Raw genomic sequence first — 17,331 nt, 5'->3', positions numbered from 1 at the left:
ATGTTGTGGCTGCTCAGTACATTGGTTAGGCCACTTTTGGAATATTGAGTGTATTTCTGGTCCTCCTGCTACAGGAATGATGTTGTGAAACTTGAAAGGGTTCAGAAAATATTTCCAAGGATGTTGCCAGAATTGGAGGGTTTGAGCTACAGGGAGAGGCTGAATAGGGGAGATTATTTTCCCATGGAGTGTCAGAGGCTGAGGGGTGACCCTATAGGGGTTTATAACATCATGAGGGGCATGGATAGGTTAAATAGACAAGGTCTTTTCCATGCGGTGGGAGAGGCCAAAACTAGATGGCATAGGTTTAAGGTGAGAGGGGAAAGATTTAAAAGGAGCCTAAGGGGCAACATTTTCATGCAGAGGTTGGTACATGTATGGAATGAGCGGCCAGAGGAAGTGATGAAGGATGGTACAATTACAATATTTAAAAGACATCCAGATGGGTACATGAATAAGAAGGGTTTAGAGGGTACAATTGCAACATTTAAGAGGCATTTGGATGACTAAGGATGAAAATTTCCAGTGACCTTAACATCCATTTGTATACCAAAATCCTTGTGTCTAAGGCAGTCTTCCTTCCAACTCTTCTTTAAGGCTCTGGAGCACAGACAATGGTCAGATGTCATCTCAAAATCCTTGAGAAGTTCCATTAATGCTGTTTGAGATGGATTCTCCGCATCAGTTGGGAGGACAGATGTACTAACATCAATGTCCTTGAAGTAGACAGTACCACCAGCATTGAGGCCTTGATCATCCGAAACCAACTCCGCTGGGCTAGCCATGTGCTTAAGATGCCTGAGTTCCAACTACCAAAGCAGATCTTCTTCACCCAGCTCAAGGAAGGCATTCGATCGAGAGGAGGACAAAGGAAGCACTTCGAAGTTTACCTGAAGGCTTCTCTCAAGAAATGGAGCATAGATGCCAATGCATGGGAAGCCCTCATTCAGAAGGACTTGGAAGAAACTCCTGTAGCAAGGGATTCAGTTCTTTGACAACAGCATTTGGCAAGAGGATGTATGGAGAAGAAACCAGAGAAAGAAATACCAACAATCTCAAGGCCAAGGACCAATTCCACCTTCCAAAAACACCTGCTAGATGTTTGGTCAGACATGCGGCTCTGGGATCAGATTTATTAACGACACAAAAAGCCACAGAACCCATGACCAATGACACAGCATTTCCTAGGTAGACAATCATATTCATTAGTGAGTGACTGATAATGACAATGAAATTTTGGGCTCATCTACAAAGAATGTCTGTTTTCACATCAGAACTGATGGAAAGCTGTCAAGCCTTCTTTAAATGACATCCAAGAGAGGCTGGTACAATTGCAACATTTAAGAGGCATTTGGATGGGTATATGAAGAGGAAGGGTTTGGTGGGATATGGGCCAGGTGCTGGCAGGTGGGACTAGGTTGGGTTGGGATGTCTGGTCGGCATGGACGGGTTGGACCGAAGGGTCTGTTTCCATGCTGTACATCTGTATGACTCTATGTCCTTATTAGTGGGTTGGTGATCCTGCAAGACCATTCTAGACAGATGCACATCTTCAGCAGCAGTTGCCAGACTCTATCAAAGCCACAGTTTGGCTTGACTATCAGCAACAGTAAGATGAATGCCATAGTTGAGAATGTAGCCATACTGCCATTTAACAGAACTAACTATGTGTTTTGGGGGTTTGTAGATAGCTTCACACATACCCAGACTACACATTCACATCAATCTGTCATTTGATGCTGAAATCCACAATGTATTGTTGAAGCTGCAGTTGTTATATCCAATCTGAAGAAAAGTGTGTGGAATAACAACAACCAATTGAGAACACCATGGGTCTATTACCCTGCATCCCTCTACAGTGGTGCGATCTGGAACACACAAGTTAGGCAGAAGAAAAGGCTGAGCAGTTTCCATCATCACTGTCAGACATATCCTTCATACCTCTTGGCAGGACAGGGTCACCAATTCACAGACCCTGGGACGATGCTAATTCCATCAACACACACACACACGCAACATTTAGTCAACAACATCTGGAATGGCTTGGTCACATTCAGCAGATGGGTAATGGCCATATAACCAATCTCCTTCTTTCCGGTGATTGACTGTAGGCTACAATCTCCTAGACACCCATTTCTCCACTACAAAGATAAGTCAGGAGTGTGATGGAATGCTCCACACTTGCCCAGATGGGTACAATTTAAATAACACTAAAAAGCTTGGTAACATCCAGGAAACGTTAGTCCACTTTAATTGGCACCCAATCCGAGCACACATTTTACAAAATGCAGCAACTCACCAATGCTCTTTTGATAGCATTTTCCAAGCTTGTGCTACCTATCAGAACAAGGGCAGCAGATACATGGGAACACCATCACCTGTAAGTTCCCCTCCAAGCCACTCATCATCCTGACTTGGAAATATATTGCTGTTTCCTCACTTGCTGGGTCAAAATCCTGGAATTCCTTCCTGACAGCACCTAATCTCCATGAACTGTAGCAATTTAAAAAGGTAGCTAGCACCACCTTTTCCAAGGGCAATTTAGAGACGGGCAACAAACTGTCTTGCAATTCACAGCCATTTCCTATGAATTAATATAACAAAACCCACCATTACTTCACAGTTTCTTGCCTCTCAGCAATGCTCAGAAGGGAGAATCCATTCTATTCAGTCTGGCCACATATGGCAATTATGTCATATCAGGAATCAGTTTTATGAAACTTCACTACACAGCCTCTAAGGCAAGTATATTCCTCAATATCATATTTTTATTGCAAGACATATGTTGCACCACTCCACTACCATGTGAAAATTGCAGCATTTTACTTATAAGCAATGGCCTTCAGGGCAGGACATCAGCATGGCTTAAAAGCCATAAAATAAGCAAGTAGTGTTTAGGGGAGATTTCCTTAATGTTCACACTGGTGACACAATGAGGTCTGCTGTCTCTGTTACAATGAGCCATATCTCTGTCTCCAGATCCTGGCGTCATCCCTAATAGGCAAATATGCAGACAGCCTGCTAATTGGCCACTTGCTATAAGATTAATTAGAGATGGATGATAAATGCTGGCCTAGCCAATGACACCCACATCAGTGCAGTTTCTGATTCTCTCATTCTTCCGAACTATGAGACTCTGTGCTAATCTTTCCCTCCTTTGGGCTTTTAAACAAATCTCCCCTAAAAACTACTTCCTTATTTACTTTGTGTCTTTTGTGCTTTGCTGATGTCCTGCCCTGAGGGCCATTGTTTTTCAGTACTATGCTACAACTTTCACATATTCCTGGAGTGCTGTTACATTTCTCTTGCAGTAGAAGTAGGAGATTTAGGGATGTCCTTGCCTTGGAGGGGGTGCAGTGAACTTTCACCATACTGATTCCTTGTATGAGTAGATTGCCCTTTGTGGCCAGACTGAGTAGAGTCGTGCTCTCTTCTCTGTAGTATAGAAGAATGAGAGATAGTTTCACTGAAACACATAAGATTCTAAGCAGCTGAATGGTAGCATCGGTAAACAAGACAGATTCTGAGAGGAGTTTAGAAAGCTACAGGGTACCAGATTGGCTTGAGATGAGAGGATCTTTTTTCACTAAAGTAGCTTGTGAATCTTTGGAATTCTCTGCCCAGAGGGTTGTAGATGCTCAGACGTTGAGTAAATTCAAAGAATTTTAACACAATCATGAAAGGAGGGCATTTCTGTTACAGAGAAGAGGAAAACTGCTAATTACTTTTGATTTTGTGATGTTATCGTGCTACCTGTCTCCTAGAACTTGCTTGATTGCCTTAGGGAATTAGTGAGGAATTTTACTGAATTAGCTGAGTTTTTGTTTTCTTTCTTAGAGCCCCAGTAAACATAATTAGGAAATGGACTTGCTGTTCTTTTAACTTAAAGGGGTGAACGTAATAGTGTTTTTCTGGTATTCTTTTCCAATGGAGGAAATTCCACACCTAATACAAAGTTTCATTTCTAGCCTTAAATCTAAATTCACAATAGAATCTAAACCAGTTATTTTCTTTGTAAATGCAATTTCTATTTGCCTATCAAGTTGTTTTAGAAATCAAGAACAGTTTGAAGACAGCCAGGAAAGAGGGACAGACAGGCGATAGACAGCATTATATGTTGCAATTAACAACAGAACAGTGGAAATCATTTTCCCCCCATAGAGACGTTAAAATAAATCAAGCACAATGGTGAGACCAAATAACAATCTTAGAATTTTTTTAACTGATGATATTAAATTGGCAATCTATAACTCATATGATTTAATTTGAAATTAGTCACCAGCTGGTTCCTGTACGATCTGCCCAACATCTGGTTGCAGTATGACTTCACACCAATTTTGATTAAGATTCATAAATATATGGCACAATCATGTGTCATTATACTGGTGCACAACGTATTCTCAATTGATCCAAGGGTGAAGCATAAAAGCTTCTCATGGAGTGACATGAAACTTGGGTTAAACCAGAACTTCTGGGATTCTGTGCACACCCAACAACAAAACCAAAAGAAGGATGATGTGCCCTCAATACCACTTTAACATTTTGTCAGTATTAGAACAAGGCATTATGAGTTATGTCTACAGAATGTGCAACAAATTGAGACAGAAATGCATTCAGATAGTTTGAAGTAAATGCAAAGTGATTATGAATTATCTCTGTAGATTGTTCAACAATTGATGTTGCCTTTAGAAACCAATCTAGTCATTTATGTATTTTCTACTGTGTGCAAACCATTATTTTATTTAAGCTGACAATTATGCTCCCATTGGACCTGACTTTTGCCCACTACTACAGCTAGCTGAAATCTACGTCTGTAAGTGCACTTTAGCATAGAGTCATAGAGATGTACAGCATGGAAACAGACCCTTCAGTCCAACCCGTCCATGCCGACCAGATGTCCCAACCCAATCTAGTCCCACCTGCCAGCACCCGGCCCATATCCCTCCAAACCCTTCCTATTCAACATAAAGTGATGTAGCTTTCAAAATTTGTTCCATCATGAGTGAAAGCTAAAGCTCCACATTTTCTCAGCTTATAATAAATATCTTGCAACACTAGTGGCAACCCAAATACAATTGAATATTAACCAAAAGAACTGTGGATGCTGTAAATCCGTGGAGAGAAATCAGAGTCAACGTTTGGATGGGAAGGGTCACTCGATTTATGTGTTAACTCTGATTTCTCACCACAGATGTTGCTAGACCTACTGAGTGTTTCCAGCAATTTCTGTTTTACAACTGAATCTGCAGTTATTGAAAAGTTATTTATATAATATTAATCTGTTACCTGACAAACCTTTCCAGTGTCAGAGGAACATCTGAACTGAAGAACAAAAATGGACATTGGGATAGATGTGGGTAAATGGAGCACCTAGTACGGATGTAAGGAAATTGAAATGGAACATTTTTACTATTGCCATAACTTCTGTGAATTTCAGGAGGATGAGCACTTATTTATCTTGCTTTTGAAGGAACATAAGCATCTATCTTATCAATGCAACATTATTGTTAGATAGTTACAGAAGTTCTAATACTTTCTTATACAGAGGAAGCTCGATTATCCGAATGAGATGGGCGGGCACTATTTCATTCGGATAATTAATTATTTGGTTAATCAATTAAATGCCTTTCCTCTGGGGCTCGGAGTTTTTAAAGTCTGCTCCCTGTTCAGGAAACTGCAGCAGCACACAGCACATGAGGCCCCACTCCCAGCCTGTCCCTGCCCCCGTACCACTCCTCCCCTGTCCCCAACCCAGTCCAACTCTGCCTCCCCGCCTTCCAACCCCGTCCAACACCAAACCCCGCCACGCTCCCAACCCCATCCAACTCCACCCCCCACCCCAACCCCGTCCGACCCCGACCCGCTGCCTCCCAACCCCATCCAACACTGCCCCCGTGCCGCCCAACCCCGTCCAGTTTAGGGTACACCCCTCTGTAGAACTCCAGGGAATATATGGGGAGAAAGAGAGGGCAGGAGGTCAGTCATTTGGAGACGGTGCCTGTTTAATCACTGTAAACAAAAGACGCGATCACTGCTGGAAACATGCCTTTGCTGTAATGTTTCTATCGGGACCTCGAGATCTCCTTTGAATAATCCAATTTTCAGATAATTGGTATTTGGATAATTGAGGTTCCCCTGTATAGTGTTTTCCAATACTGCTAGATGGCAGAGATGAGTGGAAAACACATTTCATGATAATACACTAAGCGAGTAAATATAAAACATTTGTTGCTTAAAAACTAATATTTGGTATCTTTGTTCAATAACTATTTTACCTTTGAGAAAGTCAAACAGTCCTTGTCTTGCTCTTTATCTTTTACTTCAAAGTCATAAAGTGCTTTGCCCTGAGGAGGTGGCTGTGGAAGAGGCTTGATGCATTGAATATAACTAGCTGGGAAAAAGCCATGGGTACCATTAAGCTCGCCATGATACCAGTTCTCATCCACCTTACGTCGTAGAATGATGAGATCACCTTTGCAGAACCTAAGATCGCCAGGTTCCTTCCCTTCATAGTTGTAGAGAGCTTTAGCACATGGTAACTGTGGAACACTCTGAAATCCAAAGCACAGCAATGATTAATGTTTACTATCTGTGCACAGTGAATTGATACATTCACACTAGGTTTTCATACTTTGTACAGATAATTGCAGTTTTCAAATGGAAGCATTATTTCCATTTAACCAGAATGTGATTAAATTGGTACCTACACCTCAGTAGATTTTACTTTATCATGAGGGTCTCAGTTTACTCAAAATTATGATCAGCCTTGAATCTCCACTAAATAATTTCTACTTAAAATAATGGGTCACTCACACAGGTTGTTTTGCTCCAATTCAACACATACGGAAGTGAAGTAAATTGGATTCTACTTATTCTAAGTTTGTATTTTAAACCAATCACGGAGAAATGAAGCTTATTTGTGTCATTAAATAGCAGAAGAGGCTGGAGTCACTTGCAATGCAGTTCTCAATGTGCAATCTACTGTCAGCTACCTCTGAAGTATAACAAAATACAAGAAAGGAAATAGCTGCTCCATGTTTCTTTCTGTCTGATATTTCTCTCAGACCTATTACTTAGAACGGAAATGAGGAGACATTTCTTTAGCCAGCGAGTGGTGGGCCTGTGGAATTCACTGCCACGGAGCGCAGTGGAGGCTGGGATGTTAAATGTCTTCAAGGTAGAGATTGATAAATTCTTAATCTCGCAATGAATTAAGGGATACGGGGAGAGTGCGTTGAAATGCCCATCAGTCATGATTGAATGGTGGAGTGGACTCGATGGGCCGAATGGCCTTACTTCCACTCCTATTTCTTATGGTCTTATGGTCTTATTTCATTACACATATATAAGAAATCCTGAAATTGGAACAGAGAAAATGCTGGAAATACATACCAAGTTCATTGCTAACTGAAATAAATCGAAAGGTAACAACTTTTAAATATTAACCCTTTATTTTCTCTTTTCAGTTGCTGACCTATCTTGCTGTGTATTTTCAGCATTTTCTCATATTTCATTTTGTATCCTCAACATGATTGCTCTTCTAAAATGTGTCCTAAATGAATCATGGGCTGAACCAAAACATTACACGGCATCGGTGGCATGAGCATCAGTATGATGACAATGTCTACATGTGTTATGGAGATTCAAACCTAAAACTGGAGCCAATCTAGATTCTGAAATCAGCAGCTGAGTTGTACAAAGTGCTGTGATCCAGCAATCCCCAACTAAACGGTCAGGGGTACAGGATGATCGCCCAGGTACTCATTAGGCTAGATGCAGAGTTTGAGCCTCTCGGGCACATAAAACACCAGCAGCAGCTCAAGAAGGCAGCTCATCACCACCTTCTCAAGGGCAACTAGGCATGAGAAATAAACACTGGCCAGCAAATGGTACACCCATGTCTCATGAGTGAATTAAAAAAAAATCCCTCCTCAGTGAGTTGCTGGCCAATCAGAGGCTGACAGTACCAATTACCAATCACCTGACCTGACTTACCAGTCCATTTTCCTTCCCACCTATCTGCTCCACCCTCCTCACCGACCTACCACAATAACCTCCCACCTCCATCCATCTATTACCTTCCCAGCTACCTTCCCCCCAGTCCCAGCCCCAACCCCGCTCTCCTATTTATCTCTCAGCCCTCTTCCCCCTCCATATTCCTGCTGAAGGGCTTACGCCTGAAACGTCGACTCTCCTGCTCCTTCGATGCTGCCTGACCTGCTTTTTCCAGCCACACAGTCCTCAATTTCTCTCAATTGCCAGGATCGCCACTGTTGTCAAGGCAAGGCTGCACGTGGGAATTGAGGAGGCATACAGTGTTGGGTTTGGATTTTGTTCAGGGTGTTGGGGCCAAGGGTCAGTGAGGGGGCAGATTTCAGACACCTGTGTGGCATGGGGAACCTGGTATGGTAGCACCTTTGAGTTGGGTGGGGGGTAGCTCCTTTGATTGGGCCAGAGGGTTGGTTATGGTCCACCACCAGCCCGTGCAGGAAACCTTCCAGGCAGCTCATTTGGCATTGGCCTCTCTAACTGCTACTTGCCCACATTAGGGCCTCAATGAGCCATGCAGCACCACTCCTGTCGCTGGATTTAATATGCCTTCCACCTCACTCCCAGCAAGGGAGCTTTAAATCTGACTCCAGACCTCTGTTTAAAACATAATCAACATGTCCTCTTTTTTTTTAACGTTATAGTGTGGGGCCGATTTATTTTGAGTGCATGGGTTGTTTACTTCATGTTTTGTGAGGCTGCCCTCCAGCAGCAGCAGCAACTTAACCTGGCCACACAGTTTGCAACAAACATTTATCATAGTAACCAACGGTAAACCAGAAAATTAAGTATTTGAGTTTCTTTCAAGGAACTGAAATAAAACTGGATTTCTTTTTGTAGGCTTCACAGATCTTAATAGTGGCCACACTCTGCAGTTGTGATGAACTGTATAAATTACATGGTACTTTCATTATTGCCATAATTGAATAACAATAAGAAACATGCTTCAGCTATCTTTGTATGTCTGCACTGAGGTGAGGAATAATGATCTCCTTTAAAATACTTCTTTTCCCATGTAGTTTGAGTAAGACCAGGCATTTTACAGGTTTAAAAGTGGTGATCTTTTGCCCATTTGTGAGCTTGCACCATTCACAGTATATAATGATCTGAACAGGATAGCCATTGTCCTATAGAATAACCTTGATGCATTCTATTTCTACATCAAGCTTGTAATGTCAGCAAATAGCAAGGGCCCTACTTGCAAGACTGCTGATAAGGTCAATCTCATACTGTGTAGAGATGTATAAATTCTAGCAGCAACATTGACTGGTGAAGGCAGGTCTGCATAGATCAGCAGTGGAGAACCCATTGAAGTCTTACCAACTAGTACAGAGAGAATTGAGAGGGCATTAGACAGCTCCACCTCATAGGTGAATTTGAGCACTTACGCTCAAAGGTTCGGTGAATTAAAGTATGTTTGGAAATCCTTACATACAGCTGCAGATTCAAAGTTTATGAACATCCGTCATTAAAACAGAACATGAATGCATGAATTGCTAACTACATAAATTCAATAAATAAAGATTCATCTATATCGCTGTTATATAGCGATGAGTCTGTGCAGGTGTCAATGGCTTCTTTCAGTGAAATTTTAGTCAATAAGCTTGACACATTGACAAGGCATTGCCATCAATGTCAAAGTTACATATCGTCTTCAAGCAAGTGAAGAAATCCTTCAGTGTGCAATTGGTAAACTCACTGCCTGTCCTAATTAGGTCAACCATTTGATCAATTCATGCTAGGCATTTATACAATTGGGTGCAATGAAACATTACGTTCATATGTCTATGGCAGCCCAAATTACAAACTCAACTTTCTGGGATAATTCTTTTATGATAATTCAATAAGACATTGGGGCAGCCAACTCCGAGTGCAGCTGTTCCATGAAATGTTTTTCTTCAAATGTGACATAATTTATTGACCTGTCATTTCCAAATTGTGCATAATAAAGCCTTTTTAAAAAATGTTAGCCTTATTTTTGACCTACGCTAATAGTTTAAATGGATAACAGGCTGGCTTCTTTCTAAGCTAGATGTATAAAAGCAACAGCTCTCCTTTTATCAAGTGACCTTGGCTTCAGTCTGAGATATTGAATGGCAGGATACTGGGTGTGTCGTTGAACAGTGAGATCTAGGGGTTCAGGTACATAGTTCTTTGAAAGTTGCATTGCAGGTAGACAGGGTGGTTAAGAGGCATCTGACACAATTGCCTTGTTGCTCAGACAATTGAGTATAGGAGTTTGGACATCATGTTGAGGTTGCACAGGACATTAGTGAGGCCATTTTTGAAGTACTGTGTACAGTTCTAGTCACCCTGCTACAGGAAGGATATGACTAAATTGGAGAGAGTTCAGTAAAGATTTACCAGGATGTTACCAGGATTGGTGGATTTGAGTTATAAGGAGAAGCTGGATAGGTTGGGACTTTTCTCACTGGAGTGTAGGAGGTTGAGGGATGACCTTATTGGGGTTTACAAAATCATGACGGGCATACATAAGGTGAAAGGCAAAGTTTGTTTCCATAGGGTGGGTGAGTTCAAAACTGAAGGGCATATTTTTAAGGTGAGAGGAGAAAGATTTAAAACAGACCTGAGGGGCAACGTTTTCAAACTGATGGTGGTTCGTGTTTAGAATAAACTGCCAAAGAAAGTGGAGATGCAGGTACAGTTACAACATTTAAAAGACATTTGGATAGATACATGAATAGGAAAGGTTTAGAGGGATATAAGCCAAATGCAGGCAGAGGGACTAGTTTCATTTGGGAAACTTGGTCAGCATGGATGAGATGGACTGAAGGGTCTGTTTCTGTGCTGCATGACTCTATGACTCCCAGTATCCTGAGGAAAGCTTTCTAAGTTTGGTTTTTAGGCCTTATCAATGCAATTTTTCTAGCCCAGCTGCAAAATGCAGGAAGCTGAGACCAACATTCCGTCTTATAAAATCTAACTTAGGGCTGTTGTGGGATTTTTCCAGCTGGGATTTGATCTGGGGACACATCAAAGCTTTCAAGCTGCTGTACTATAAAACATGTGAATTTTACAGGCAAGCAGGGGCAGGTTCCAGCAGTCATACTTGGTTTAAGAGCTCACTCCTTTAGTACGCTACCCTTGGTTGGTTGGGTTATGGCTAGCTCATTGTTCCCAACTTCATGACTCGAGACTTGCTCAATGCTGTCCTCTGATTCAGTACTGGCTACCAACAGTTGAAAAGAACAGGCAGGGCCGAGTGCTGAGAGAGCAGTACACGTGCAGGACTGCAATGTGAACACTACATGTCATTCCACTGCACCTATACGGGAGTGTAGTCTGCAATTGCATGTCATCCTTCCCGTTCAGTTAAATGATCATTGTAGCTGCCAAAAATCAATTAGCGGAATCCTCCAATGTTAAAATCACCCAGCTGCCTTTAATAGTCACTGGGAAACTGAAGGCAAATCCTGTAGTCTCTCAGTGAATCTGGGAGAATTAACAAACCTTAATATGAGGAAATTGGAGGAGCACAATTTTGTTTTTCTCCCAATGTAGCACCGGTTGGTGCACTTCCATCCAGAACATTAGATGCACAATGGCAATAAGGCCATGCCCTCAGTGATTCAAACCTGTTCCATACCAATCCAAAGGCACCCATAATGTGAAGAGATGCTGGGTGATCAGATCTGTGGCCACAATGATTTTCAGCATGGACCCATCTGCTGCTCAACAGCCCTACCACACCTTGTCTACATTGAGCCTCTGGTAGTCTTACTGTTCTGTCTATCCCGATCACCTTCTTCACTTTTCTGTTCCCCCTACAATTCTTCCTCAGCCTTTACTTCCTCATCGATGAGTAGAGGCCCTAAGGTGCCGTCCACCAATTCAAATTCCAGGCCCCTTTGTTGCATGGAGGTATGTCGCATGCAACAAGTTATACACTGGCAGGTTCATACTGTAGAGACTGCCAATGTTGTCAACACATCTGAAACACTTCTTGAGTGAGAGTCCTTGTTTGAAGGTGGTTTTCATGGTATCTTCTCTGGCTGTTTATAAGAGTCTGCAGCAGGGGTGTAGGCAGCCTCCTCTACTTGAGGATGCTTCCACACTGCTTGTGGGATTTGTATGAATAATTGAAGCAGCACTGAATTCCAGATGGTAAGAGAGTCATGGAAACTGCCAGAGTAATAGACACAGATATGAAAGAACCTCTCAGGTGGTCACACAGCAGATGCACATTTAAAGAGTGGTAGTCCTTTCTGTTCAACCACTTCCAGAGCCCTCACTGTGACATGAGTATAGTTGACTGCACCCTGAACCTGTGAAAAGCTACTGAGGCAAACCATACCACTTCCTGTCTTTGAAATACTGTGTTTGTATCATAGATGATGAACTGTTCAACTCCAATGAAAACACCATCACTTACAGTGGATATACACCACTGTGCAGCTGACTGGAAAGTGCAACGTAAGTTGGCTATGGAGCCTTTGAAGAAGCTGGTTGCAAATAAGCTGAGGGTTGCAGTGGCCTTCAATGCCAAAGACAGTGACATTAGCTTCATTGAGAAGGCTGAAAATCTTGGACATGACCTCTCTGGAGAAAAACAACCTCCTCCTATAGTCTTGCTCAGTTATAGCCGGCTGAGTCTGCCTCTGTACACCCTTTGTTTTGGATACTGCCTGAATTTTAATGTCACGGGCAAACTATGTTGAATTTCCTTCTGTCTGAAGACCTAAGCTTGTGACATGAGATACTTCACTCTGCTTCTGCTGGTGAGCCTCTACCACTTGAAGGTGACCTCATGCAGCTCCCATGACCACTTCTGCTTGATTACAAGGATTGTCAAAGGCTCACACAGTAGTTTAGCCCTGTTGCTGGCAGGAATGTAGCTGGGCTGGGTTTGGTTTCTAGTTACTCGGCGACTCTTTCTCCTGTTCTGGCAGAGAATTTGTGGGTTTGCAAACAACTGCAGACTTCAGTGACAATTGCTGCTAGTCTCTCCTATATACCTGCCAAAATGTTCCCGACTCAATGAAGGTGGGTTTTAAAGAGGCTTCTGAAAGCTGCACAATCTGATGGTTGGAGTTGGAAACAAACTTCCCCTGGCCCCTCACGATAATGACTCCAATATCACGAAATGCTGTGTGGTGCCATGGCTCCAGCCTAATGTGGACCTTTTCCTGTGTGTGCTGCTCTTTTTAAGGAGAAAATGTAAAAATAGTCCCATACCTCTAACTTTTATAATTCCTACACTATTTCCAACAGTTTAGGGTGATGAAGATCCAGCATCATGGGTTACGACATATAAATAATAAACCATACACATTAATTCAATCAGCACCTGAAAATATTTTGTGAGGGAGCTTTCACCTGAAAACGTTATTAAGAGTGCTAGCTGATGCAATTCATCTTTATTTTCTTTCTCAGAGGTGAATTGACCTGGTCTACATTTCCAGCATTTTCTAATTCTCTTGCAGATTTTCTTCAAGGCACTGAACTCAAGGGCTACACAACAGTAATTTATTTTCACCATAATGTGAACCATAACATTCCAATGCCCCATCCTAAAACTGTACTGTACAAATGATTAAAATTGGTCCCTGAAGCGTTAATTATTTCACTTCTCATGCTTTTGGAAATAGTGACAGGTGGATGGGCTTTAACTCTTCATTTAATTAATATAGAGTCGAAGTAATGAATTTTTATTGCACTCTCCTGAGGATTCCATTAATATTTATTGATTCCCTACGTAAGACCAGTATATTTTTCAGGCCTTGACAAATGACTTGTAATACAACAACTTAAACATTGTGAATGTGTGCTGGTACATAGTCTTCAATAACATTTTATGAGTGTAAACATTCAGCCAGTTTCTTAGGATGTACAGTATAACCAGAGTTGTTGACAATTCAGAGGCTGATCACAGAATTGCTATGGTGCAGAAGGAGGCCAGTCAGCCCACTATTTCTTGCTTTTCAAATGAGCAATATGACCTAATACCCTTTTCCTGCCTTTCCCCTGTAACCTTGCACGTTGTTACACAGAAGCAATGGATTATTACAATATTATTTATTACTTTCACCATGGATAGTGAATCCTCTTCCCCTTCATCTTTTATCAGGATAGTCCACAAGCTCTCCAGTGTTTCCTTGAAAGGAGAGACAGACAATACCATTCTGCTTCCAGCTTCCCTGACCAGACTGAACAGGCAGGTTCTCACATTGAATTACTTCTTCAACACTATTCACATCCGCCAAAGGAAAAGGTGTTGCTATGCCTATCGTCTGACTGCCAACCAGACCTGCCTATTATGTTTTGAGCGACACGTGGACTATCCTTTGTTCCAGTCCTACTCAGTCCATTCCCTCACTTCTTTAACAACTTCATTGATGACCGTATTGGTGATGGTTGCTACTCTTGTCTTGAATTCGAAAATTTCATTGACTGCTTTCAACTGCCTTCACATAAGTTTTTTTTGACTATTCCCTGTCTTGATTTAACTGTCTCCATTTCAGCATTTAGGCTATTCAGCAACATTCACTTAAGGACTACTCATTCCCACAGCTACATTGACAACGCTTTCTCATCAGCTTGTGTTCTGTAAGCATTCTCTTCCATTCTCCTAGCTTTTCGGTTTTCATTCCATTTAGTTGGAAGCCGCAACACTACATCCCAGCATTTCCAATATTCCATTAATTTTCTTCAGCTGTGGATTCTTTCTGCTGTGACTGAGCCCTTTCCCATATCCAAACTATTTAATGCATTTCTCACCCCTTTGTCCTACTTCCAGAATAACAATAGGGTTTCCCTGATCATCACCTTCCACCCCACCAGCTTCAATGGATCAATATTCTGCCATAACTGAACACATCCCTTACTTTACATGATGCCCTGTCCAATTTGCAGTCACACCTAATGCATACTCCTTTTCAATGCGAGTGCAGGAGATAGAACATATGCCCTTTACCTGATTCTTTCTAATCATCCAAAGCTTCAAACACTCCTTCCAAGTGAAAAGGGAACTTACAAAGACACCTTTCAATTTAGCATGCCGTATTCACTGCTTACAATGTGATCTCCTCTACATTGAACTTACAATGGTTACGTCATTGCTCGAGATCATTTGGCCCTCTGCATCTGTGTCAGTTCTCTGCAAGAGCAACTGACTTACTGCCACTCTCTGCCTTTTCCCCCACAGTTCTGCAAATTTTTCCAGTTCAGATAATGATCTGATCTGCTTTTGAAAACCATGATTTAACCTGCCTGCGCCACACTTTCACACAATGTATTCTAGATTCTAAAAGCTTTTCTACACAGCAAGTGGTTCATGCCACTATTGCTTCTTTTGCCTCTTTTGCCAATCACCTCTTGTTTTCAATCCACAAGCAATGAGAATAGTTTCACCAAATCTACACTGATCAAACTCCTCATGGTTTTCAATACCTCTATGAAATTTATTCACAATATTCTCATATACAAGGAGAATAATCAAAGTCCGGGATGGTTTTTTTCAACACAAAAACACAGAAGGTAGGAGCAGGTACTGGTCATTTGACCTCTTGAGCCTGCTCCGCCATTCAACATGATCATAGCTGATCATCAAGCTCAGTATTCTAGTCCTGCCCTCCCCCAATATCTCTTGATCCCTTTAGCAACAAGAGCTATATTTACCTCATTTAAAACACAAGGTTTTGGCCTTAACTACTTTCTGTAGTAATGAATTCCACAGGCTTATCACTCTCTGGGTGAAGAAATTTCTCCTCATCTGTCTCTATTCAATCCATCAACGTAATCCTGAGCTTTCAATCGCCTGCCATTTTAATTCTCCATCGTGTTTCCACTTGGCCTTGTGCAGTGTTCTAATGTGACTCAGTATAAGCTCAAGGAACGAAACTTCAACCTTCAACAAGGTACTTTATAGTCCTCCGGGACTCTGCTGAATGTGAATCTCAACCATGGTTTAGCTGCTAGCATTCTTGACTCTGGCTTATAAAGTTCTGAGTTCAAGGCCTACTCCAAAGTTTGAGCCGACACATCAGTACAGTCCTGAGGAAGTACTGCCATATCGTAGACACTGTCATTGAGATGCGAGGTTAAACTCCCTCTTAGATGTAAAACTCACATGGCACTATTTCAAAGAAAAGTAAAAGAGCTGCCCTCAGTTTTCTGTTAATATTTATCTGCCAAACAACACAAAAAAAGTTATCTGGTCATTATTGTTTTTGTGAGCTCACTGAGCACAAGTTGGTTGCCAAGTTTCGTGAATTACAATGACGATATTTTAAAAAATCTTAGTTGGTTATTTTGTTGACACTATAGCTTTAAGAGGTATATTTTGTCCTGTTTTTTAAAATAAGAAAGGTTGAGACAGAGGTGCCAGGCTGTTGCTCCAAAGCCAATGATGTAAATAATAAAGTTGGGGCAGCACAGTAGTTAGCACTGCTGTCTCACACACCAGGGACCCGGGTGTGATTCCAGCCTTTGGCGACTGTCTGTGTAGAGTCTGCACATTCTCTCCATGTCTGCATGGGTTTCCTCCACAGTCCAAAGATGTGTAGGTAAGGTGAATTGGCCAAGCTAAGTTGCCCATAGTATTCAGGGATGTGGAAGGTTGGGTGTATTAGTCAGGGTAAACATACAGTTATAGAGTAGGGGACTGGGTCTGGGTGAGTTACTCTTCAGAGGGTTGGTATGGACTTGTTGGGTCAAAGGGCTTGTTTCTACACTGTGGGGATTCTACAAACAGCTTGTGAAACTTTGGCTTTTTTTAAAAAGAGGTTGGAACAATAGAAGCAGCCTGAATAGGTGGAGTCAGGCTCCCACATAACCAGGATTTTTAAAATTAGCTTTCAGTAGCAGTTGCTGGGGTCTTGACGGTTGAAATGGAAGCTATTATTCTGCTCTCTGTTACAGCTAAAAGCTGGGGTTCTCATCCTTCTGCTCGAATTGCATGCGAGATAATCTATTTTACTGAATTTACCTTTGCCAAGGGTAGGTTTGGGATGTTACTATATTGGAACAATTAATTAGTAGTAGTATGATGATGTTAAGTACTTCGATAGAGTTACAGTGAAACCAATTGGTTTAGAACATAGAACATAGAACAGTACAGCACAGAACAGGCCCTTCAGCCCACGATGTTGTGCCGACCACTGGTCCTCATGTATGCACCCTCAAATTTCTGTGACCATATGCATGTCGAGGAGTCTCTTAAATGTCCCCAATGACCCTGCCTCCACAACTGCTGCTGGCAACGCATTCCATGCTCTCACAACTCTCTGTGTAAAGAACCCGCCTCTGACATCCCCTCTATAC

The 17,331-nt window shown here is 41.9% G+C and overlaps 1 protein-coding gene across 1 annotated transcript in view; it reads right to left on the bottom strand.

Annotated features, from left to right (window-relative positions):
* LOC122550681 (E3 ubiquitin-protein ligase SH3RF3-like) overlaps positions 1–17,331 on the bottom strand; it is a 372,141-nt gene that overhangs the window by 92,382 nt on the left and 262,428 nt on the right. The window contains exon 2 of the mRNA XM_043691783.1: positions 6,276–6,551. Within this exon, the coding sequence (XP_043547718.1) occupies positions 6,276–6,551 (276 nt within the window). The remainder of the gene's footprint in view (positions 1–6,275; positions 6,552–17,331) is intronic.

The sequence above is a fragment of the Chiloscyllium plagiosum genome, chromosome 6 (assembly GCF_004010195.1).
Source record: "Chiloscyllium plagiosum isolate BGI_BamShark_2017 chromosome 6, ASM401019v2, whole genome shotgun sequence".
Taxonomy (NCBI): Eukaryota; Metazoa; Chordata; class Chondrichthyes; order Orectolobiformes; family Hemiscylliidae; genus Chiloscyllium; species Chiloscyllium plagiosum.
This window is presented reverse-complemented; position numbering and strand designations above follow the sequence as displayed.